This window comes from Epinephelus fuscoguttatus, linkage group LG6, assembly GCF_011397635.1.
Source record: "Epinephelus fuscoguttatus linkage group LG6, E.fuscoguttatus.final_Chr_v1".
In the NCBI taxonomy this organism is placed as follows: Eukaryota; Metazoa; Chordata; class Actinopteri; order Perciformes; family Serranidae; genus Epinephelus; species Epinephelus fuscoguttatus.
In genome coordinates this window covers 7,372,630-7,396,515 of record NC_064757.1, presented here as the reverse complement: position 1 = coordinate 7,396,515, position 23,886 = coordinate 7,372,630, and the positions used below count along the sequence as shown (strand labels likewise).

Below are 23,886 nucleotides of genomic sequence, written 5' to 3'. Positions count from 1 at the left end.
AATGATTTCTGTCAAACACAAAAAACTGGGAGCAGCACACTGGTGAGTATGAAATGGCTGATGTTGTACTAATGGGATTAGTGTCATGGAAATAGCCATACAGTAGATACTGTATAACTATAGATATAGACACTAATAAAGATAGTTGAATCACCTCTTCCTCTTCAATGTGTGTGTGTGTGTGTGTGTGTGTGTGTGTGTGTGTGTGTCCAGAATGATTGTTGACCTAGAGTTATCCAACAAGCGTCACAGTTTGGTTCAGACTCTGTCTGGCGGAATGAAGAGGAAGCTGTCTGTGGCCATTGCCTTCGTTGGCGGCTCCAGGGCTGTCATCCTGGATGAACCCACAGCAGGAGTGGACCCCTACGCTCGCAGGGCCATCTGGGACCTAATCCTCAAGTACAAACAGGGTGAGTGGAGACTCAGTACCAGAGGACATCCTTGCATTATGCTCCAGCAACTTTTTTCAAAAGGTCCTCATTGCAGTCCAGAGTAGTTTGGAAGAAAAGAAAGTCATGGCACTCGAATCTTAAATGTCTTTTCCTGTTACTGTGTGTGCCTCAACAAATCTGTTTCCTACATAAGCCCTGAAAGGCAACGTGATTTTTTTCCCCAGGCAATGTTGGCCAAAACCTAAGTTTATCTCCTACGTACAATATATTATCTCCTAAGAGACTGACTGCCCGAAAAAAGAAAAAAAATCTCCTTTCCTCTCAGGATTACTTCAGTTTTCACCTCAGGTAGCCACTTTATTAAAGCATATCCCTCAGTAAGACGGGCTCTTTTGCACATCAAAGAATCCCTTGGCCTACTTTGCTTCATTGCAGAGGATGAGGCTGCCTGAGGTCAGACTGCATACTCAACAAAAAAACTGACAAACTATGTTTAAGACGGACGTGTTATGGATACAGTTTTAACTATAGTAACTGTAGTTCAAAGTCTGTTTTAAAATCATGATTAAAGAGAAAATAACCAAAATTCTGGAAAATACAATGATCTGCCTTTATATTAATTTTTCACATTATTGTTGTGGATCCTGTCCTTTTTTATTTCTTATACTTGAAATGCAAACCAGCTGCTAGATGTGTGTTTAAGTGTGTGTTCTACCTTTTCCCCAGGCCGTACAATTCTGCTATCCACCCACCATATGGATGAAGCAGACCTTCTGGGAGACCGCATTGCCATCATCTCACATGGGAAACTCAAGTGCTGTGGCTCACCACTCTTCCTGAAGAGCACCTATGGAGATGGATACAAACTGACACTGGTCAAAAAGCAGAGTGAAGGCAGAGGTACGTGAGGTTTCTCTGTATGACTTCTAAATTGCTCTTCTTTTCAGTTCTCCCACCTGTTAGATGTCGCACTGGAAATCATCGACAGGTTTACGGTAAAATTGATAATAGAAAATATAAAGGACAGGATGCTTGAACCTTTCCTACCATAGGTGGGTTTTTTTGGACAGGTTTTACTCCTGGAATGACAAGGGATTTGACAATGGGAAGACTGTGTATTTTGCATTGTAATTGTTTTTGAGGAAAAAAATGGCACATTAACATGCCGCTAAAAAAGTATGAATAGTTATCCTTATCTGCTTCCCTGTAACTATCCTGTCCTCCCCTGCTCCATTCTTCCATCCATCATGTTTTGTGCTTTCCCTTTCGTCCTTCAGGCCAGGGTAGCCAGCTGCAGCCTCCTTCGTCTCTGTCTCCATCCTCCTCTCTGTCACCTTGCTCAGAAGCTCGGGTCACCCAGTTTATTCGGCAGTTTGTGGCATCCTGCCTGCTGGTGTCCGACTCCAACACTGAGCTGTCCTACGTCCTACCCTCCGAGGCTGTCAAGAAGGGCTGCTTCGAGAGACTGTTCCAGGTACCAGACACTTGAAAACCTCCTCGAGGTGTACAGCTCTACCTCCCCAGCAATAGACACAAATGTTTATAAGCGCTGGCCCCACAAGACCCAGTCCCCTAAATGTGGTGGCCAGTACATTTTTGATGGTCCAATGTAAACTAATGTAAAAACAGTAGCCCACAGAAAAGACAATTTAACACAACTTAACACAGCCTTACTTAACTGTGAAACTTCAATAAATGAAAAGACATTAACAGAATGACATTATCTTTGTATACATATGGTTTATTCTCTCTTAGTTCACAGTCTATTATTTATTTACTTTGTTATTATCATCTGCAGTTGGTAATGGCATAATAAAATACCATTAAAATGTTGAGAAAATAAATTATTATATTTATTTTGCACTCCCTATACAAAAAAAGTTTCATGAAAAGATACAGGTATGGTTTTGAAATAATAATAATAATAATAAAATCTGAGTTAACTGCAGTTTCTTATTGTACATATTGTGTTTAGTGCATTTAACGTTACCTCCAAATTTTACTCAGCTGAAGTATTTTATTACATTTATTTACTGTAAATTTATTGTATTGTCACATTAAACTGCAGTTCACTGTCATATGCTTCATGATCCTCTGACCAGAAACTGTCTGTCCTGCTGTGTTTAGCTTGGTTAGCTGTTCGCTCAGTCAGCTGAACACACCATGGAACTCTGCTGCCCAGAGGCTGATAACAACTAACAGCTAATTCGCTCTCAGTGGTAACAACATGAAGACATACAAAAATCATACAAAAATCTCTTTTGTCCTGGAGGCATCCAGGAGAAGATTTCTGGGAGTCCCAAACACATTTTCTTGTTGTGGAACTGTAGCATTGTGTTGGTGAAGCATGGCAGAAAATTGCCACAAAAGTCCACTTGGACTTATCGATGAACTGATTACATTTTGGTGGTCAGAGGTGAAAGGTTAAGGTCACTGGGACCCTTTCTGTCTAATTTTTGTGAATGCTCTATCTCAAGAACACCTTTAGGATATTTTTTTCCATATTTGGCACAAATGTCCACTTGAACTCAACAAAGAACTGATAAGATTTTAGTGATGAAAGGTTTAAGGTCAAGGTCACCATCACCTTGCATCCATCCCATTCGCATGAACAGGATATCTCAAGAACACTTTGAGGGAATTTTCTTAGATTCTCAGCACAAACGTCCATCTGGACTCAAGAATGAACTGATTAGAATGTGGTGGTCAAAATCGACATGTCCTCAGAAAACATATTTTTGGCCAAACTCTTTTACACTAATGACCAAATTTCACACAAATGTCTACTAAGATAAAATGATTAAGGGATGATACTTTGGATCCAAATGGTTAAAGGTCAACTACAATATGACATCATAATGTTCTGCAAAAACAATTTTCTGGCCATTACTCAGTGTCATATCACAGGAAAAGAGGGGGAGACATGTGGTCAGATACTGAATTAGTGACACTAATCTTGAATCCATGCTGACTGTATAGATCCTCTGTGCTGCTGGGTGAAGGTGTGTGTGAGGCATCCATGTTTTCACGAATATGGATATAAACTGTAACTGCAGCTTGACGGGATATCTCAAGAACACTTTGTATGCCTGCAGAGGCATACAACCACAAGGCAGCAATTCTAGTTATTTATTTAACCTTTATTTAGACAGATAATCTCATCAAGACACACAATCTCAGGACTAAACAGAATAACTTTTTGTGGCTATGGTAAATGAACCCTGCCCACACTGAATTTATTATTAATTGTACAGTACAAAGAATTGATAAGAGGACCTTGTGCACAGGTAACATTTAATCATGATAGAAAGTACAGGCCATATAGCAGGGCCCTATAGTGTTAACGGGATCTTGACGTATTCTTTAACACAGTGTGCAGTAATTTGACATTCTCTTGTTGTGTGTGTCTCCAGGCTTTAGAGCAGAGTTTGGACAGCCTGTCTCTGACCAGCTTCGGGGTGATGGACACCACCCTCGAGGAGGTTTTCCTCAAAGTGTCTGAGGAGGACCAGTCTCTGGAGAACAGTGATGCTGGTGAGACCATAGTCCCCCCCGTATGTCCAAAAAGCTCAAAACCTCCATAAAGTTTTTAGCTTTTATAAATTAGCCATGACATTCTTAACAAAATCCTGCAAAATGTGCACTGTCTGAATTAAAACTCTGACTTTGGATATTATGAGTTCATTCTTTGGCTCTAGGCTGAGTTGATAATGTCTTTCTCTCTCTCTCCATCCCTCGGCAGACATGAAGGGTTCCCCGGGGGGCAGCTCAGTGGGGAAATCCTCAGTGGGTTCAGGAGGCCTGTGGGGGCCACAGGGTGAGACTGGACCTTCAGTGGAGAGTGAGAAGCCAGAGGTGGAGCTGAGTAATCTGGTGATGTGCTCCAGGCTGAGCCAGAGCCAGTCCTCCCTGAAATCCTCGTCGTCCATCGGCTCAGTGAGGGGGGATGAAGGGGGACTCTATGCAGACTTCTATGGAGATTACTGTCCGCTCTTTGACAACGGCCAAGAGTCTGACTCCGCCAGCCTGCGGGGTAAGGCAACAAGATGGCAGATGTGCTGAGTCAGACACTGACTTTCCATCCTAATTACTGAGCTAACACCAGAGCAGCAATGGAGCTAGTAGCCAAGGGTGCCAGCGATCTAATCAATACAGTACAGTATAATATATACTTAGGAATATAATAGAAATGTAGAAATTGGTTAGATAGACAGTTGTCCCACAAAATTCACACATGCAACATGAGCTTGAACATAAGCAGAAAACTCAAATTAGATTCTTATACCAGAACAGAACTGTTTTTTGTTAAATAACACAAAAAGCATCAAATATATCAGTATATCTCCACTGTAAGTTCATGCTGCTGCCACTACTACTACTATTCTCAAGTTTCTGAGGTATTTAACATCCTTAGTCAAAGTGTAAAAAAAAAAAAACATACTTATATAACAAATTTATATGTAATTTCAGTTAGGGCCACTTTAGTCAAAGAAAAGTTTATTTTCATTAATTTGCAGTATTATATTTGGCGGAATGGCTCTATTCTCGGGCCTACTCTGCTTTCCCCAGGCCTATGCAGAAAGCCTAAAGCAGATAGAGCACACCTCTCTGCCCTTTTACGTGCATATTGAGGCAGAGAGCGCAAACCTCCCTGCTGTTCCATGTGCCTACATGGAAAGCCTAAGGAAGGGTGGGCAGTAGGGAAGACCCCCACTGAACAGAAAAATGCGAGCATCAGTGACAAACAGAAATTACACTGATAAGTGAGACACAACATGAAGGAGGAGCTTGGATGGAGGTGGGTTGCAAAGCGGCTTGCAGAGGAAGCAGCAACATTAGGCAGGCCAAAGCAGTTTAAATAGGGCACCCTTAATGATATTTGCCAATTGGTTGCATGGAAAGGAATCATGTGATCTGTCAGCTGACTCCCTTTCATCAGTTGATTTGGCTACTTGAGATCAGCTGATGTAGCTGGGATGTGAGCTGAGCTTGACATTGTGTCCTGTCTGAACATTTGCCGCAATTTCCCGCAAAAAAACACATAAAAATGCTACAATGTTTTTGCGCAGTTTTTGACAAAATTGGCCGCAAATTCAAGGGGTTTTTTTGCCGCGAGATCCTGGAGGGACTGAGTGGTGTTACTGCTATCTATTGAGCATCTGCACAGATCGATGAGATATAAATGACTGATATGTGCAGCTGCAGTTAATGTTAAGCATTTTGAGTCATCCATTAGACGATTTAACGTTACAGGCAGAATGCCGACCAGGTATAAAAGTGATGTTTGGAAGTATTTTGACAAAATTAACTATATGAATGCACAGTGTAAGCTTTGTAACATTAAACTAAACTTACATCATAGCTAATCTCTACAGTCAGAAAAGGAAGGCCAACTCTAACCTCTACCTGCATTTTCACTTGGGCGTTAATTTCTAACACTGTTTTTACTTCAGATTTTTTTCTTTTTGCAATTACTTGAGTACTCAATAATAATTATATAAAAGTACTCGAATATGGGAATTACTTAAAATGCCCAGCCTTACCCTGAACTGGGCAAAACTGGTTTACAATACTATGTACTTTACTACTAGAATGAACCTCAAAACAAACTGAAGATAAATTAAGTTGTATATCTGAGGAGCTTAAAAGTTGTCATTTGTAACTTTTGTGAATATTTTCATTAATGTGTCTGTGTGTATGATGACTGCTTTCTGTGACTGACTTGTCTTGTTATGATGTTGTATGTGTTATTTGTCCTCAGGTCACTGTTGTAGCAAAAATCATGTTCAGACTTTCTTAATAATTTTCTTAATTAAATAAAATAAATAACTCCAGTGATGAGCAAAATACAGTATGCATTGCACTGCAAAATGTGTTTTGTCAGGCCTGCAGAATTATCTAGACAGGCAGACATACAGTGCAACTGCAGTTCATTTCAACACATTTCAGTTTTCAGTTTTTTATTTTTGTTAAACTCATCAGCTGTCTCCTTCACCCCCAGGGGATGCAGAGAACCCCTCATCCCCAGAGCCAGAGGTCCTAGAGGGGCAGGGCAGCTTTAAATTGGAGGGCTGGTGGTTAAAGCTCAGTCAATTTCATGGCCTCATCGTTAAGAGGTTTCACTGTGCCAAGAGGAACACCAAGGGCCTCTTCTCTCAGATCCTCCTGCCTGCATTCTTCGTCTGTGTGGCCATGACTGTGGCCTTATCTGTGCCTGAGATTGGTGAGATGTTATTTATATGGTGTATATTGTATAAATATCATTTGGGTTCTACAAATGTACTTTTAAAAAAAAATGCATCAAGGATTTTGCAGTATGGGTATTTTTGTTTTTGATTTAAATCAACTTGTATATCCCTCTGAGACCCCATGTCTTCACAAGGATTAAGATCATTCTGCTTAATTTAGGTCTGTTATCCTTGTTCATGGACACTTTGTGCCATCTAGTGGCAGTAAGATCACAATACACTAATCCATGTAAAAACAAGATGGCAGCCATCTCTGCCAAGTCAGTCTGCAGCCAACTCTGACACAAAAGTGGCAAAGTTTCAATGGTTTAAACTTGTATAGTTATGATTCATAATGTTTGTAGTTTGATATGCCATACAAACTTTACCAATTTTAGCAAGAGCAACAAGTTAAGACTGTTTAAGAACTAGTCTAGTGAACTCAAATGCAGACAGAGACACACTGGAGCAGGATCAAAGAGGTAATTTATTTATAGATAAATGAGCGGAGAAGTAATGGGTGGCTAAAGTCTGAGTCAGGGAAGGGGAGCAGGGGTTGGGCTGGGGGAGCTGGCAGAGGGGTTCCAGAGAGCAGAGGTGAACGGAGCAGATGTGATCCCAGGTGGTTTCAAAGTGAGCAGGGGGTCCAGTGCAGGGGAGAGCTGATGTGATTCTTGAGTAGAAGTGGAGCAGGAGGCAGAATTCAAACCAGGAGAATGCTGAGGGCACAGCGATACAGGTATTAGCAAGCATATTAACAGGCAAGAATTAACAAAGAGGCTTGACTGTGAAGCTGAGGCAACAACCTAGTGGCATGCTGAAGATGGAGCCCAGTATTTGTAGCAGAGTAGATTGTAAATGGTTAGCAACTGCTGTCTGACTCCTGCACACCAGATTCCACTACTATAATCAGAGGGAAAGAGAGAGAGAAGGAAGGGGAAAGCTCCTGGCGAGGAGAGAGAGGAGGCTGCAGCAGAGGCTGTGACAAAGACGCTGTTAATTATAAAGTAGTTGTTTGAAGACATTGGGACTTTATTATCATCTCGTTTAAGGACATTGGGACTTTATTGTCATGTCGTTTGAGGACAATGGGGCTTTATTATTGTTGAGAGTGTTTCAATTTTTTATATACATCAGGTCCTACTAATCCCAAATAGCTAGGAGAAATTAAAAAGGCATACCAAACAAAAGTTATGGTCTCAGGGGGTTAAAAAATAGTCCAGGGAGGAATGGCTGCAGCCTAAAACAAGAAATTATAAGACATTTTGCTACACTAGAATTGTGACAAACTAGATTTAGAACATGTTTCAACGAGTTAATTTGCTGTTGTCACTTTTTTTCAACAGCAGGATTTTAAGGACTCATTTAAGCACTAAAACTAGTCTATAAGCTGATTTTGTGCATTGAATCATATTTTACGAACATAGAGGTAGAAAGTAGTATAAAATGAAATACCTCAATATTGTTGTTATGTACAAAACTTGAGTAAATGTAAGCTAAGTAAAAATGTAAAAAAAAAAACAACAACAAAAAAAAAACTATTCTGCACAAGCAGAAGCAAATACAAAACAAATTTTGATAATGCTAACACTGAACCAAACATGTAAATTTGAATCCAAAACTGAGCTTAAAAACACTAAAACAATGCTAATGTTTGGTGGGTTTATAACTTTGAGTGCTGTCTTTCACATTACACATTCATTATATTTGATTCATTGTTAATATAAGTAAATTGATTAGTGCAGCTTTTATAAATTAAAGCATTTACAAAATAATTGGGAACATTTTAAAAAACTAAAATGCAGATAAAATGCAAACTGTTAAGCCTCTCTGATGCACAGGGCTTTTGCTTAATATTCACATAACTGTTTATTTCTCACAGTTCGTGCTGTTAGCCATTAAGACATGTTAGGTGATTGCTAGTGTATGTCAGTGTCAATCTCAAATAAATGTTGATGCTTTGCGCTACTTTTGAAATAAGTTAAAGAGGCCCATACAGGTGGATGAACACTCTGCTTGTCTTGTTTTACAGGAGATTTACCACCCCTGATATTATCTCCATCTCAGTATCATAACTATACCCAACCGAGAGGAAACTTCATCCCCTATGCCAACGAAGACAGACCCCAGTACAGGTAATATGGCATTTATTGTATTCATAGTGATCGTGCCATACAAACTGAGAGGTCATTGTTCAGCTCGCAGATGAGGAGAGAAGGACTCAAACAGTTGGTTGGTTATTGGAGAAAAGTCATTGCAACATGTCAACAAATGCTGCTTTAAGTACCTCCTAATTTAACAGCTTTTAAATTAAGGATGATAGAAGATATAGCTGTCAGCATGGTCAGTTAAATGATAACGTCAGCATGCTAACATGCTCACACTGACAATAATAATAACCATAACCTTTACCATCTTAGTTTAACATGTTATATATGAGTAATAATAGTGCCATTAACAATGTGTTCAAGCCCCGATGTGTCAAACCCGTTATAAAAAACAAACAAACGAAAAAACAAGGAGTTAAATAGACAAACTAAATTTTGGAATAGATCTCTTTGTGAATGTCGATAACCAGAGCAGAATATAATCATAGCATCTTTGGTCTCCCCTCTCAGGAGTAAGCTGTCACCAGACGCCAGCCCAAGAAAGATCATCGACACCCTTCGTCTACCCTCGGGTGTGGGTGCTACCTGCGTCCTTAAAACCCCCTTCAACAGCACCCTGGACCAACTAGCCCAGACCCTGAACCCCAGCGCCAACAACTCTAAGACCCTGGCTGCCCGCTACTTTGACTCTATGTGTCTGGACTCCTTCACCCAGGGGGTCCCACTCTCCAACTTTGTACCTCCACCTCCTTCACCGGCACCTTCAGATGACCCAGATCCTCGCTTTGAGGATGGACTGTGGAACTTCACAGTCGCTCCTCCAACTACAGTGCATGGTGAGTCCATGTCATAAGGCTGCTGATGACAACCTTCATATGTGAAGCCCGCTTAATTAAGTGCAGCTTGTAATATTTCTTACAATGAAATATATCATCCTGACTAGTTCTGGAAATTGGTTAACGCATTTTATGGAATTGATAACAAACTTACAAATAATAAACACAAGAAAAAACAATAATATGACACTAAGACCTTGACTTCCAACTCCACCACTCTGGACAACATGGTCACCAATAAGTAGTTACAAAATGACAAGAAAAAATATATATTTATTTTATTTTATTCTAATTTTCTTCATTTTTCAGACCCACAGGTTGCCCCCTGACTGGGACACTTAATGAAACTGAGATGTCATTAATGTTATTAAATCTACAAGTGCTTTCATAATATGATAAGTTAAAATGTGGAAAAAGCTCAGTAGGGTGAAAGACACCTCTTCTATGTTTGCTCAGAGCCTGTGACGTCTCCTCCCACCCTCCCTCTGTCTATCCATGAGCCAGTGCGTTGTACCTGCTCCATGCAGGGGACAGGCTTCTCCTGCCCTAGTGGGGTGGGAGGACGTCCCCCTCTCATGAAGGTGGTGACAGGTGACATCCTGGTGGACATCACAGGCCGGAACGTCTCTGAGTATCTGCTCTTCACGTCAGACAGACTGCGCCTGCACAGGTAGGACTGCTGTGGGAGCATTTCAGATTTTTTCAAATATCGGTGCAAAGACAGTAACTAAGCTTTGGAATCATTTTTCAGTACCAAAATGACACTTTGTCATCTCTCTACCTTGAAAAATATTGACATGTTTTTACAGTACTTTACAGTTGCTCTGGTTCAGTTTTCACAACAGATTTTCAGTGTACAAATCTAATAATACAAAAAGTATTTTTTTCTCTCAATATCTTAAAAAGCACTGTTTCATTTTAAAAGTAAAGGTCATTGAAATAGAAATTCAAAAAACTCAACAGCATCTGCAGTGATCATTTCCATAAGATTGTACAAGTAGCAAAGAGAAAAAAACATGCCACTTACAAGCATATTTTCCCCCAAAATGTTCCTATTCCTTTGACTCTTATTTGATCGTTCTGCACTGTAACTTAATTTTGCCTTAATATCATAGTTATGTAGTTGATATGCAAAACTGTGTTACCTGAGCAAAACATTAAAATCTTTATCCTTGTGACTATTTAGTTTTGTTTTTTATTTTGTATTCTGACTTCATTCTCAATAGATACGGTGGTTTAACGGTGGGAAACATCCAGAAATCAATCCCAGCATCCTTTGGAAGAAAGATACCTCCAATGGTTCGCAAGATAGCAGTTCGCAGATCAGCTCAGGTAAGAAGGGCACTGTGAACTACACAAGAAGTTCACAAATATAAAGGGTATAAACAACCACTGATAGGGTGACTGCTTATGTCCAGGTTCTGTACAACAACAAAGGTTACCACAGCATGCCAACATATCTGAACGTCCTCAACAACGCCATCCTGCGTGCCAACCTGCCTGCATCCAAGGGCAACCCTGCTGCCTATGGTAATTACATAAGATTTCATTTTAATTTAAAGACATGAATGTGTCTCCCCAGTAAAATGCCAAATAATTGACAGTGTTGTTAAAGGGGACCTATTAAGCCTTTCCTCATTTTCTGTCATTTCAGTGTCAGTTGCTAACAATAAAAATTGCGTTACTTTCAAATAATGAGGTAAACATATGTAAAAGTAATGCCTGTGATTAAAAATATTGTTTCCAACATTTTTTTTCCTTTACTTATGAGACAAGATAATGTGAGATTGTTGTGGATTTCTTAATTCGGTCATCTGCCCCAGGAATGCTACGGCAAATGTTTACATTATGAAGCCTACACTGCTACATGTAGCTACATGCTAAAGTCTGGAGAAAGTAATTTGGTTGTTGATGTTGTTAATTTCTCCTCGATTTCAGATCATAAACCGGCTGGAGCATTTCTGGTTGTGAAGATTTTTGTTTAGCAGCTTTTATTGGTGTTTCTTTGTAGTTGAAAGTGCCACTATACTCTGTTACAGTCACTTTCCAGCTGCAAGTACACTGCTACATATAGCTAGATGCTAAAGTTCGGGAAATATTTAATCTTGGTTGCTGATGTTGTTAATTTCTTCCCGATTTTGGATACTGTTTTAGCTGGAACATGTCTAGTTGTGTTGTGTTGTGGCTTTGATGGTGATTTTTACAGTAGAAAGTGCCACTATACACAGTCACCCTCCAGCTGCAAGTACACTGCTGCATGTAGATACATGTTAATGTCAGGGAAGTGTAATCTATGTTGCCGATGTTGTTCATTTCTCCCTGATTTTGGATCGTATTCTTGCTAGAACATTTCCGATTATGAAGATTTTTGTTAATCAGCTTTTATTGGTGATTTTTTTTAAGTTGAAAGTGCCACTATATTACGTTACAGTCATTTCCTGGCTGCAAGCACACGGCTACATGTAGCTACAAGCTAATGTCAGAGGAACATGTAATCTTGGTTGCCAATACAGTCATTCCCTAGCTGCAATGATGGCGCAGAGACACCGAGAGCACAGATATGGAAGACCCTGAAACACTGACCAATCAGAGCAGACTGGGCTTTTTCAGGAAGGGGGCTTAAAGAGACAGGCACTAAACAGAGCATCTCAGACAGAGGGTGAATGCAGATGACCTAGCAAAGACACTATGAGGAAAACAAAGTGTTTTCTGACCATAAAAGTGTAAACATATTTAGAGACTTTAAATACAAGTATGAATCTGAAAAGAGCATAATAGATCCCCTTTTAACAGAGTTGTGTAATTTCAGGACAGCTACTGGTTGTGATAATTATCATCTACATGAATTTGGTTGTTGTGTTTATGTGTATGTGTTTTGCAGGCTTCACACTGACAAATCACCCAATGAATCGAACCAGTGCCAGCCTCTCACTGGACTACTTGTAAGTTGCTCAGCAGCACTGATGCTTAGTGGGGCTTGCTGTGTAGTTTTGGTCATCATCATTATCAGTACAACTAGTAAACAGCTGAAATCTGGAAACACAGTGACACCACTAAAAAACTTATGAGTGTTTGTGGTGATTAGACCATTTCCATGGTTGTTTAATGATACAGATTGTAAAGTCATTTTGGACAAATTCAGGAATTATCATGGACATTTATTATTGGACTGCTTACATCTCCTCTCCTCTCCTCTCCTCTCCTCTCCTCTACTCTGTATCTCCAGGCTCCAGGGGACAGATGTGGTGATCGCCATCTTCATTATTGTAGCCATGTCCTTTGTGCCAGCCAGCTTTGTGGTTTTCCTGGTTGCAGAGAAATCCACAAAGGCCAAACACCTGCAGTTTGTCAGCGGATGTGACCCTGTCATCTACTGGCTGGCTAACTACATATGGGACATGGTGAGGAGAATACAGTGTGTGTGTGTGTGTGTGTGTGTGTGTGTGTGTGTGTGTGTGTGTGTGTGTGTGTGTGAAAGAGAGAGAGAGAGAGAGAGAGAGAGAGAGAGAGAAATGCTATCAGTAGAGGGCTGTGGAAGTGTTGGTGAAATACCGCCGTGTTTGTCCAGGTCTGAACGTGTTTTCTCCTTTCATCATCATCATCATCTCTCCTCAGCTGAACTACCTGGTACCTGCCACATGCTGTGTTATTATCCTGTTTGTGTTCGACCTGCCGGCCTACACTTCCCCAACTAACTTCCCAGCTGTCCTCTCCCTCTTTCTTCTCTACGGGTGAGACATCTGACTACACACACACACACACACACACACACACACACACACACACACACACACACACAATTTTACAATTTTACTTATCAGGCAATATACTGATACTGATGCTCTGATGCGGAACAGCCTGGTTGAATTGAATGTAATGTCATAGCCATTCTCTATGGGTTAAGGTCTGATCAGAGTGTGGTTTAGTGCTCTCGCAGGTTCTATTAAAGGGTCAGTTCACCGAAATTAATATAAGTTGAGTGGAATTAGTTTGTGGTGCTTAGCAGTAAAAAATGCCATGTAAAACAACAGTTTGTGTCTCAGAAGAAAGTGTGGCTGTCACTCTCAATAATCAACAGAAGTCACTGTGAACAGCATCAACAAACTACTTTCTTTATATTTTTATCATTATTCATATGTTCATCATACAAAAGGGAACAAACAACAACAGTAAAGGTTTACATAGCATATCTACCCTTGGATTCATCTGTAGTAACAGAGATGGTGTTTCTGTAAAGACTTTACTGCGTCATTTTTCAAGGCTGTGAGCAGCACAAACAAAATTCTGTTCTCCTGCAGTGTACGGGGGTGTAGGAAGAAATATCTGAGACAGATCTCTCCAGACCTGGAAAACTTAAACCAAAACTGTCCGACTGGAGAGATACAGTGGCATGCAAATGTTTGGGCACCCCTGGTCAAACTTTTGTTTAATGTGAGAAGTAAAGTAAGTAGGAGATGGACTGATTTCCCAAAGGCATGAAGTTAAAGATGAGACATTTCTTTAATATTTTAAGCAAGATTACTTTTTAATTTCAATCTTGTACAGTTTGAAAATAGTAGTAGTAGTGCTTCCTTTGGCAAGTAATCATAGCTTCTAAATGCTTTTTGTAACCAGTCAAGAGTCTTTCAATTCTGGTTTGGAGGATTTTCACCCATTTTTCCTGCAAAAGGCTTCTAGCTCTGTGAGATTCTTAGGCTGTCTTGCATGCATATCAACAGATTTTAAATGATGTTTAGGTTTCCTTCAGCTTGTGCCTCTTGAGGCAGTCCATTGTGGATTTCAAGGTGTGTTTAGGATCATTGTCCTGTTGTAGAAGCCATCCTCTCTTCATCTCCAGCTTTTTTTCTTTTTACAGATGGTGTGATGTTTGCTTCCAGAATTTGCTGGAATTTAATTGAATCCATTCTTCCCTCTACCTGTGAGGGAACAGTAGAACACCACTCCAGAGTCTCCTAGATCTTCCTGCAGGTCTTTTGCAGTTAAACAGGGGTTTTGATTTGCCTTTCTTATCCTAAGAACAGCTTTCTCAGAAGGTTTTCTTGGTCTTCCAGACCTCACTTCCTTTTTTTCATTCCAAAATTGTACAAAACAAAAATAATACACTTGTCTTGCTTAAAATGTTGTAAAGCATGCTTCATGTTTAACTTCATGCCCTTTGGAGATCAGTTAATCTTCTACTTAAATAACTATTCACAGTAAAAGACATTTTGAACAGGGGTGCCCAAACTTTTGCATGCCACTGTATGCAGTGCTAAATTTGCAAGAACAAAGAAAGGAAAAGGAAAACAACAACAAAGACAAGTAATTGTAACTTTGTGCCCCCTAGTTCATTATGTGCTCATACATGGGAGGACTATGAGAGAAGCTGGACAGCCAGTACAACATAACCTAAGCTGTTACATGTCTGCATCCATTATCTGCACTTTCAGAAGGGAAACAGGTCATTTGCCGTGTTGTTACTGTGATACACGTAATGTAGACTGAATCTCCACTCTTAGTGGTTTTTAACACAGTGATGGATGATCGAAGGTCAGTAGCTAAGAGGGTCCATATATTGGAGGTAGGCAGAGACTTCTCACAGCTGAGCAGGAGATTGCCCCGTGAATAACAGGATGTCTTATAATAAACTGACACCACCTGCAGTGATGTGTCTGTGGATTATATCCAGGGTTAGAAAAAGCACATAAAGGCATTTTTTCCATGCTGCCTGACCCAGACCTGAGACCAGTTGAAGAGAACACTGATGCTGAGTAATTTGTAGGCTACATTTGGTGCATTTGGAAATAAAGCCTCTTGAAATTGGGTATTTCGCTGTGCATGAATTCCAGTACTTCCAGTATTACAGTACTGTTTTAAATTTCTCTCACAGGGATTCCACCAACTTTCAAATTATTTCTCTGAAAACACATTCTAAACATTTTGGTCGCAGTGTTTTGAAATGATACCCTCAGTGTGTAACAAACAGTCATGTAATCTGTGTTTGTTATAGCTTGTGTGTGTTGTCTGAGGGCAAAGTTTGATTTGGACCCAGATATTAGATGTTTGTATTGCTGGGTGTGAGTTTTTAAAAATGTGTGTGAAGATTTGAGAAAATGGTGGATTGTCAAAATGTGTCTGAGCAATTGAGGAAAAAGTGTAATACAGTCCCTATTACCCATGTGAAATTCAAAATTACTCGTGTAGAATGCATTTTCACAGAATTCCAACTACTTGAATGTAAATTTAATTATTGCGATTTCATGTTTTTGGTGTGACCTGAGAAACGTTAGCAAGTCCTCTCCAGTTTCTGTCTTTCTCTCATGTCCTGAAACTGTGGGCATCCTCAGTGATTTTGCTCAGGATGAGTACTCTTTCTTCCAGGTGGTCCATCACTCCCATCATGTACCCAGCATCCTTCTGGTTCGAGGTGCCCAGTACAGCCTATGTTTTCCTCATAGTCATCAACCTCTTCATAGGCATCACTGCAACTGTTGCCACATTCCTACTGCAGCTCTTTGAACATGATAAGGTCAGTTTGACTCTTGTTATTGTAACCTCAGATACTGCAGCCTGCCAAACATACTCTGAGGATGTTACCCCTAATTTCAGATGTCAACAATTTATTCTCACACTACAGCTAGAACAAAGGTTAGATATTAGATGTTACAGTCAGACTCATCATCTCTGCCACATACTTAAAAAAACAATATACATCTAAAAATAAATCATACTAAATGGGTATTGCGCTTTGTGAAATAAACCTGGCTGCTTTTGTACGGAAGCAGTGTCAGATGTAGTCTTTGGATGTTTTTGTATTTGTTCCTTTTCTCTTTTCATCTCCTCCAGGATCTGAAAAAAGTCAACAGTTACCTGAAGTCCTGTTTCCTCATCTTCCCCAACTACAACCTGGGCCATGGCCTTATGGAGATGGCCTACAATGAGTACATCAATGAATACTACGCTAAAATAGGTACACTTAGCACACAAAATGCATGAGGAGACAGTCCCACATGCAAAATAGAACAGAATGTTACAGCATCATTTCCAGTGATGTTGCTAGTCTCAGTCTAATTTCTCAATTTCTGGAGTTTCTCCCACTACTCTCGATTGACATATAAAAGTGTAGATAATTCTAGAATTAAAAAATGTGCTTCTAAATAAGTGAAAAGAAAGAACTGAAAGTGTACATGTCTGTGATACACAGTACATGAAAAGAACATTTCTGTGCTATTAACTTACTGGATGATTTTAGAATTTTGTCACTTTAAGACAAAACAAAAATGAGCTTGTGTGTTATTTTAATTTCATCTTTTGCTGCCTTTAATGTTTAAAGATTATGGATGTAAATATTAGGAGTGGGGGAAAAATCAATACAGCGTAGCATTGCAGTATTTTTTGTGGCAATACCTTACACAGTGCCAAGAATAAATTTTTTTATCCTATAAATTTAATACTATTAAAAATACAAATTATACTTTAGGGAGCCTACTAGAATAATATAATTAATTTCTTTTTCAGTCCACTAGATACATTTTGCTGCTACAAAAAATGGCAGAAGTGGAACAAATTAAAAACTTGATCTTATTAGATAAAACAGATATGGATGAAATTTTACTTCGAGGACAGAATTTACAAGTGAAAAAAGATAGTAAATCGCAATATATTTTATTGCAATACTCAGCATATTGCCACATATCTAAAATCGCAATAATATTGTGTTGTGACTTAAGTATGGTGATAGTATTGTATCGTGGATCCTCTAGTGATTTCCACCCCTAGTTAATATGGTATCACTCCCAACTCCACTTGTTCCTACTGAAGACTTAAATCTGTGTCAGATATCTGTTTGTAGACATTAAACGAGCTCTTGTTTGGGACTATTTTCACTGGCAGAATCACCTAAATTTGACACTCAAGTTTGTATTTCCAGGGTTGTGGAACTTTATGGCACAGAGGAATAAGATCATTTCAGTCAGGAGAGACTCTTTTTTTAGTGAAAAGAATATTTATTTCTTGTGCACCTAAGAATAAAAAATGTAAAAAGTCTTTGGTGATTAGACCCCATCGAGATGGTATATATTTAAGGAGGGTGATGAATCCATGGTAGAATAGGGAACACCCCCCCCAGGGTCAACACACTGGTGGTGGTGAAGATGAGATGAGATGAAGATGTGGAGAAAATGGAGAAGTGCTGATGATCTGGATGAGGAGAGGAGTGGGCTTTTGGTGAGCTTGTCCTGGACCATGGATGGCTGGAGGTGAACGGGATGGAGGAGGGTGTGACAATTCTGCCTAAAATGACAGCTGACAGCAGCAAAGGAGAGAGCAGATTTTAAAAAATGTGGCAGTATCATCCTGATTAGCCGATAGAGAGCGTGACAGAGTAGAAGAGTCAACACCCATAGTCAGCTGATTGGAGGAAGCAGTGAGAGTGGGATGGAGAAAGGATGAAGCACAAAGAAATGCTGAGCTTCATATCAAGCTTTGCAAAAACAAATTTGTTAGCTGGATACTTTTATTGTTGGTCTGGAACTTCTGGATTTGTTGACAGTACAAAAAGTCTGTCAACCTTGTTCCTTAAAGTTGGCCTAAACAAAGCTGCCCTGTACTTCTTTCACTTTGGACCTTTGAGAATAAAGTCAGACGATATAAGCTGTTGTGAATGTTTGCTTTCAGGCCAGTTTGACAAGATGAAGTCTCCATTTGAGTGGGACATTGTGACCCGAGGACTTGTTGCCATGACAATCGAAGGCTTTGTTGGCTTCCTCATCACCATCCTCTGCCAGTACAACTTCCTCAGGAAACCCCCGTGAGTGATGTGTGTATGTGAGTGTGTACAAGGTACAGATACCAGCTGCTCCACCCACAGCAGAATGAAATTAATCATAATGCAATGCAACCATAAGAAGGTTATGTTTACAGTTGGAGTAATGATTCACTGATGATTGACTGATGACTTACTTTCTCTTAACATTATTTTCTCTCTCCTAGCAATACAAACAAATATGAATACCTCATTCTGAAATAAACACACATTGCATTTGATAATGCAGTAATATTAGACTTGTTTTCCTTAGCACCCAGCTGACACGATATACTGCAAATGTTAGTACTCTCTGCAGAACTCACTCTTCACAGAGGTATTAGGATCTTTGATTGAGGTCAAATTCAGATTCAGACTTTTTCTTCAGTATCAAAATAAACCAGCTGATTGTTTTCTTTGCAGTGTGAATAAAACATTTCTATCAGCCAAAGCAGCGGGAATTTTAATAATGCAGATGTGCCAAAAATGTGTACAAATACACTATAGGCTACAACAGACGTAAAAAAGAGGAGCTGAAGTGTAGTGTAGTTTAAGTGTGGTATCTAGACATTCAGTGAGGCCCATCCACTAAAACCAGTAAAAGTATAAAGATCCGCTGATCCTTGCCAGCTGTTTTTTACTTTATTGAAACCAGGTACCACGTATTCACTTCTAGCTTGTGTGGACCAGTTGTTGTTAAATTTGGCGTGTTAAACTTCCAGGTTTAATTCATTTGAACATTTGTGAAAACAGCAATCGCACTCAGATTTCAGAGCAAAACATGTCATCACCTACTCTTAGTTCAATTCAATTTGTTTTATAAAGCCTAATATCACAAATCAGTTTGCGTCAGGGGGCTTTACAGCATACGACATCCCTCTGTCCTTGGACAGACAGATAATAGTAATAATAATAATAATAAGAAGAAGAAGAATTAAAATAGTAGTATTTTGGTAATATATATGTTATATGTATATTGATATATGACAATGTATGTATGTGACAATAATATTCATATGTGTATAATAATAGTACAAGTATGATGATAATAATAACAGCAGTAGTAGTCGGCATCAGGCAGGACCACAGCAGCAACGCAACCATGACACATGAGCCAAGCATAGCTGCAATTCGAGGGAACCTGTGAGATAGTGGAGCACATAGACTCTGGAGAAGAAGCCGAGTTAAAGATATGCAGTAATAGGACGCGAATTTTAGCAAATAGAGAAGAACCAACTATTGAGAATAAAAGAGCAAAAGAGGGGGGAAGGAGAGAAGAGGCTCAGTGTATTATAGGAGGTCCCCTGGCAGACTAAGCCTATGTCAGCCTAACCAGGGGCTGGTTCAAGGCAAGCCTGAGCCGGCCCTGACTATAAGCTTTATCAAAAAGGAAAGTCTTAAGTCTAGTCTTAAATGCGAATACGGTGTCTGCCCCGTGGACCGAAACAGGAAGATGATTCCACAGAAGAGGATCCTGATAGCTGAAGGCTCTGGCTCCTGTTCTACTTTTGGAGACTTTAGTTTCTGAGGTGTTTGGGGCCAAGAACAATAACTTCAGTTTTGTCTGAATTTCACAGCAGTTGTAGTGAGAAGCCATGTTATTTTTCAAGTGGCTAAAACTTCTCTTAATTCTAAACAAAATACTCATTTTACACCATAATTTTTATTTCGTTTGGATTTAGAAGGGCTACAGTGTTATCCTGTTATGGTTCAGACACACCCGATAGCAACATTATTCAATGAAGCATTCCAGCCTTTTTTGAGACCAGGAAGTTAGACAGGAGTCCTTGTGACATTATAGCTAACTCATTCTATGCCTGATTAAATTATTTTTTTGTAGAAATCTAATGGAGTTGACAAAAATCTGTGACACCTTTAAAGGGCCAAAATTTTCATTAAAAAAAAAAAAAATAAATAAATAAACAAAGATGATTATAGCAGTAATGTATGACATGACAGTATTCCATTCAAATACTTTCTGTTATAGTTTTAAAGGTTTTTTTCCACCGAAATACAATTTTCTTTTTCATTGTTTGCTGTTTTAAAGGTTTACTCTACCCAAATACTACTTTCTGCCAATTACTTACGGTTTAAAGCCACAGTGTGTAGGAATTTATCCCATCTAACGTTGAAATCATATATTGCATTCAAACAGATGGCGCACTCTAGCGCCTCACTGTTTCAAACACATATTGCAACAACTGTAGCCGCTGTGTACCAAAAAGCTATGATAACACTGATCAAACCATGTCATCCGATACTACATGGAGTATTCATTCAGGCTCCTACACAGAGACACGCGACGCGAGTTGACAAACCCCCTCCTCACCATACTGGCTGTGTTTACAACGTAGGACAGTTGGGGCGGATGTAAATTGAAACAAACCAATCATGTCTTGTCCTTTGACAACTGACAAATGGCTCAACCTCACACACCTCATCCCTCTCCTCGCATTACTGCGCCACTAACAGCTGTTAGTGGCCAGCGGCACTACTGCCGCATAACAAAGTCCCACTCTTTGAGCATAATGCAGGATCATGAATCCTCGTCACCAAGAAAGTGCAAAAGGGAATCAAAAAGGCAGCATGACCGGCGAATTAAAAAACAAGGGTCAACACTGGGGTTGCCTTTCTCAGGTGAAGAGAGCTGCTGAAGGAGAAAGGTAATACAATCACAGGCCAGCGCTAACAGCGGCTAACAGCTAACAGCGGCACAGTGATGCGAGGAGACGGATGAGGCTGTTAGCGACTGGCCGCTAACAGCGGCTAACAGCCAACAGCGGCGCTGGCCTGTGATTGCATTACCATTCTCCCTCAGCAGCTCTCTCTACCTGGGAAAGGCTACCCTGACGTGGGCCTTCTTTTTTTTAATTTGCCGGTCACGCTGCCTTTTCTATTCCCTTTTGCGCTTTCTTGGCGACAAGGATTCCGTCTCCCATGATGCTGCATATGCATGGTCCTGCATTATGCTCAAAGAGTGGGACTTTGTTTCAAATTTGCCAGGGTAGTAGCGAAGCACCTCTTATTCCTCTCCTTCAGCTTCTCAGTCAGTGCTGGCCTGGCTCTCAACGAAAACGCAGAAAGCGGTGCTGTATGTCCCTTGCTGGTGGGTGTATTCTCAAGATGGCGAAACGTAATGGAACCCCACAGACGACTTACCCGCACAATGTACAAACAAATCCAAAATTCTCCTTTTACGAGAATAAGTCAGATTATTGGTGGAGGTAATAGTACACCAGTGATGACATATTTATTAATGCAGACATCAATTTTTGCCAATAAAAAACTGAAAATGTTACACAATGTCCCTTTAAAGACCACAAATACTACTTTGCCTTACATTTCAAATTGGTTGCTAAGACTTGTAATTTCTTTGATTATCAGAATTAGCACTGTATACTCAGGAAAAATGACACCAGTGTTATCTGTACATACTATTAGTTTTAGATTTTGAAGGCTTTTAACACATTTTTAAATTGTTTGACGCTGTGAATTCTTGCCTATGACAAGGCTGTTTTCTAGAACAGGGCAAATTTAGAAGTTAAAAAAACGATAATCATATTTTATAAATCATATTTATTCCATCTACATATATCCTCTAAAAATAATTGTTTACACCATAAACAGAATTAGTATGCTGATAAATCATAATTTTAAAGGCTTATTTGGTAGGACATGATTTGTCCCAATTCTCAAGAATGTGTGTTTAAAATTCTCTTTTATTTTTTTAAGGTAGGTTAAAAAACAGCTTATGCTTCAGTGGTTACAAATAATCAGTGTTCACGACACTTCCAGCTGTCAAGGGGGACCCGTCAGGGCCGCCCACTCAGCCCAATGGCGCTAGCCATTGAGCCCTTATCCATTACACTTAGATCGTTACCATCAGTAAGCGGAATTAAGAGAGGAGGAGTAGAGCACAGATTATCATTATATGCAGATGATTTATTATTATATGTTTCAAACCCAGTTCTAAGTACACCCCATATTGTCCATGGTCTGGAGAGATTCGGTACATTCTCGGGGTATAAACTGAACTTTGGTAAAAGCGAATGCCATCCTGTCAACAACTTGGCTCTCCAAATTGCAGATAATGTTTTACCATTTCAAATGTCTGGACATGGCTTTAAATACTTAGGCATTAACATCACAAGAGATATGCAAAATCTCTATCAAGAAAATTTTCTCCCCTTAATTGAGAAAGTCAAACTAGATTTGGAAAAATGGAAATCACTTCACCTGTCCTTGGCAGGAAAGGTTAACTGTATTAAGATGAATGTACTCCCCAAATTCCTTTACTTGTTCCAATGTGTCCCTCTTTATCTTCCTAAATCTTTTTTAAATCCATAGACAAAGCTTTTATTTCATTCATATGGAACAATAAGACCCCTAGAATACGTAAAGAAGTGCTACAGATTCCTAAATCACAGGGAGGCCTATCTCTTCCTAATCTTTGTCACTATTATCGGGCTGCAAATATTCAGAAAATAATGTATTGGCTTCATTCTCCATCTACAGATTGGTGTAACTTTGAATCTGTATTATGTACCTCATCCTCTCTCACAGCCCTAGTCACCTCCAGTTCTCCACTTTCTATCAAACATTTCACTGTTAATCCAGTCATCATCAATACCCTTATGATATGGTTCCAGTTCAGATGGAACTTTGGGTTTAAACACTGTCTTGGCTTGAGTCCTATATGCAATAACCACCTTTTCCCCCCGGCTAAATTAGATTTTGCATTTTCTCTTTGGCAAAGACAAGGCATTTCTAAATTTAAGTATATGTACATAAATGGTACATTTGCAAGTTTTGAGGACCTATCTCACAAATTCAGTCTTCCTAGGTCCAGCCTATTCCGTTAATTTCAGTTCTGCCACTTCCTTCAGAGCCAGGACCCCACTTTTCCAAGCTTGTCAGGCTTAGATCAGGCTTAGATATGTCAGGCTTGTCAGGCTTAGATAACATGTTAGAGATTCCTTTTAGATCAAAAGGGCTAATTGCAAGGATACATGACTATACAGCTTCTCTTGAAAACATAACCCTCGCCAAGATTAGGGCAAATTGGACAGCTGAGTTAGGAGAGGACATGGAGGAGGATGAATGGAACTGTGTTTTACAAAGAGTAAACAATAGTACATGAGTATAATACAGTTCAAAGTTCTACATTGAGCTCACGTCTCCAAAGCAAGATTAGCTAAGTTGTACCTTGATTCAGATGCAAGTTGTGACAGTTGCCAGAACACTCCCACCAACTTGACTCATATGTTCTGGTCATACCCTGCTCTGACAACTTACTGGTCTATGATTTTTAAATTTCTATCTGAAGCAATTAATACTGATTTCCAACCCAGTGCAGCAGCAGCAGCCATATTTGGAATCACAGCTGTCCAATACTCTGTATTTAGGAAAAGCCACAAAAATATTATTGCCTTCACAACATTGCTCGCTCGCAGGAGAATTTTATTACACTGGAAATCAAAACACCCCCCTAAAGTGTCTTTGTGGTTAAGCTACTTGATGCTCTTCATACAGTTAGAGAAG

General features: G+C 39.6%; 1 protein-coding gene across 1 annotated transcript in view; it reads left to right on the top strand.

Moving 5' to 3' along the window:
* abca2 (ATP-binding cassette, sub-family A (ABC1), member 2) overlaps nucleotides 1-23,886 on the top strand; it is a 116,198-nt gene that overhangs the window by 84,329 nt on the left and 7,983 nt on the right. Inside the window, exons 23-39 of the mRNA XM_049579178.1 lie at nucleotides 214-410; nucleotides 1,119-1,292; nucleotides 1,670-1,866; nucleotides 3,806-3,926; nucleotides 4,135-4,425; nucleotides 6,394-6,615; nucleotides 8,652-8,754; nucleotides 9,238-9,563; nucleotides 10,020-10,233; nucleotides 10,790-10,895; nucleotides 10,982-11,093; nucleotides 12,445-12,505; nucleotides 12,790-12,964; nucleotides 13,179-13,294; nucleotides 15,924-16,071; nucleotides 16,389-16,512; nucleotides 18,219-18,351. Coding sequence (XP_049435135.1) covers nucleotides 214-410; nucleotides 1,119-1,292; nucleotides 1,670-1,866; nucleotides 3,806-3,926; nucleotides 4,135-4,425; nucleotides 6,394-6,615; nucleotides 8,652-8,754; nucleotides 9,238-9,563; nucleotides 10,020-10,233; nucleotides 10,790-10,895; nucleotides 10,982-11,093; nucleotides 12,445-12,505; nucleotides 12,790-12,964; nucleotides 13,179-13,294; nucleotides 15,924-16,071; nucleotides 16,389-16,512; nucleotides 18,219-18,351 — 2,820 coding nt within the window. The remainder of the gene's footprint in view (nucleotides 1-213; nucleotides 411-1,118; nucleotides 1,293-1,669; nucleotides 1,867-3,805; nucleotides 3,927-4,134; nucleotides 4,426-6,393; nucleotides 6,616-8,651; nucleotides 8,755-9,237; nucleotides 9,564-10,019; nucleotides 10,234-10,789; nucleotides 10,896-10,981; nucleotides 11,094-12,444; nucleotides 12,506-12,789; nucleotides 12,965-13,178; nucleotides 13,295-15,923; nucleotides 16,072-16,388; nucleotides 16,513-18,218; nucleotides 18,352-23,886) is intronic.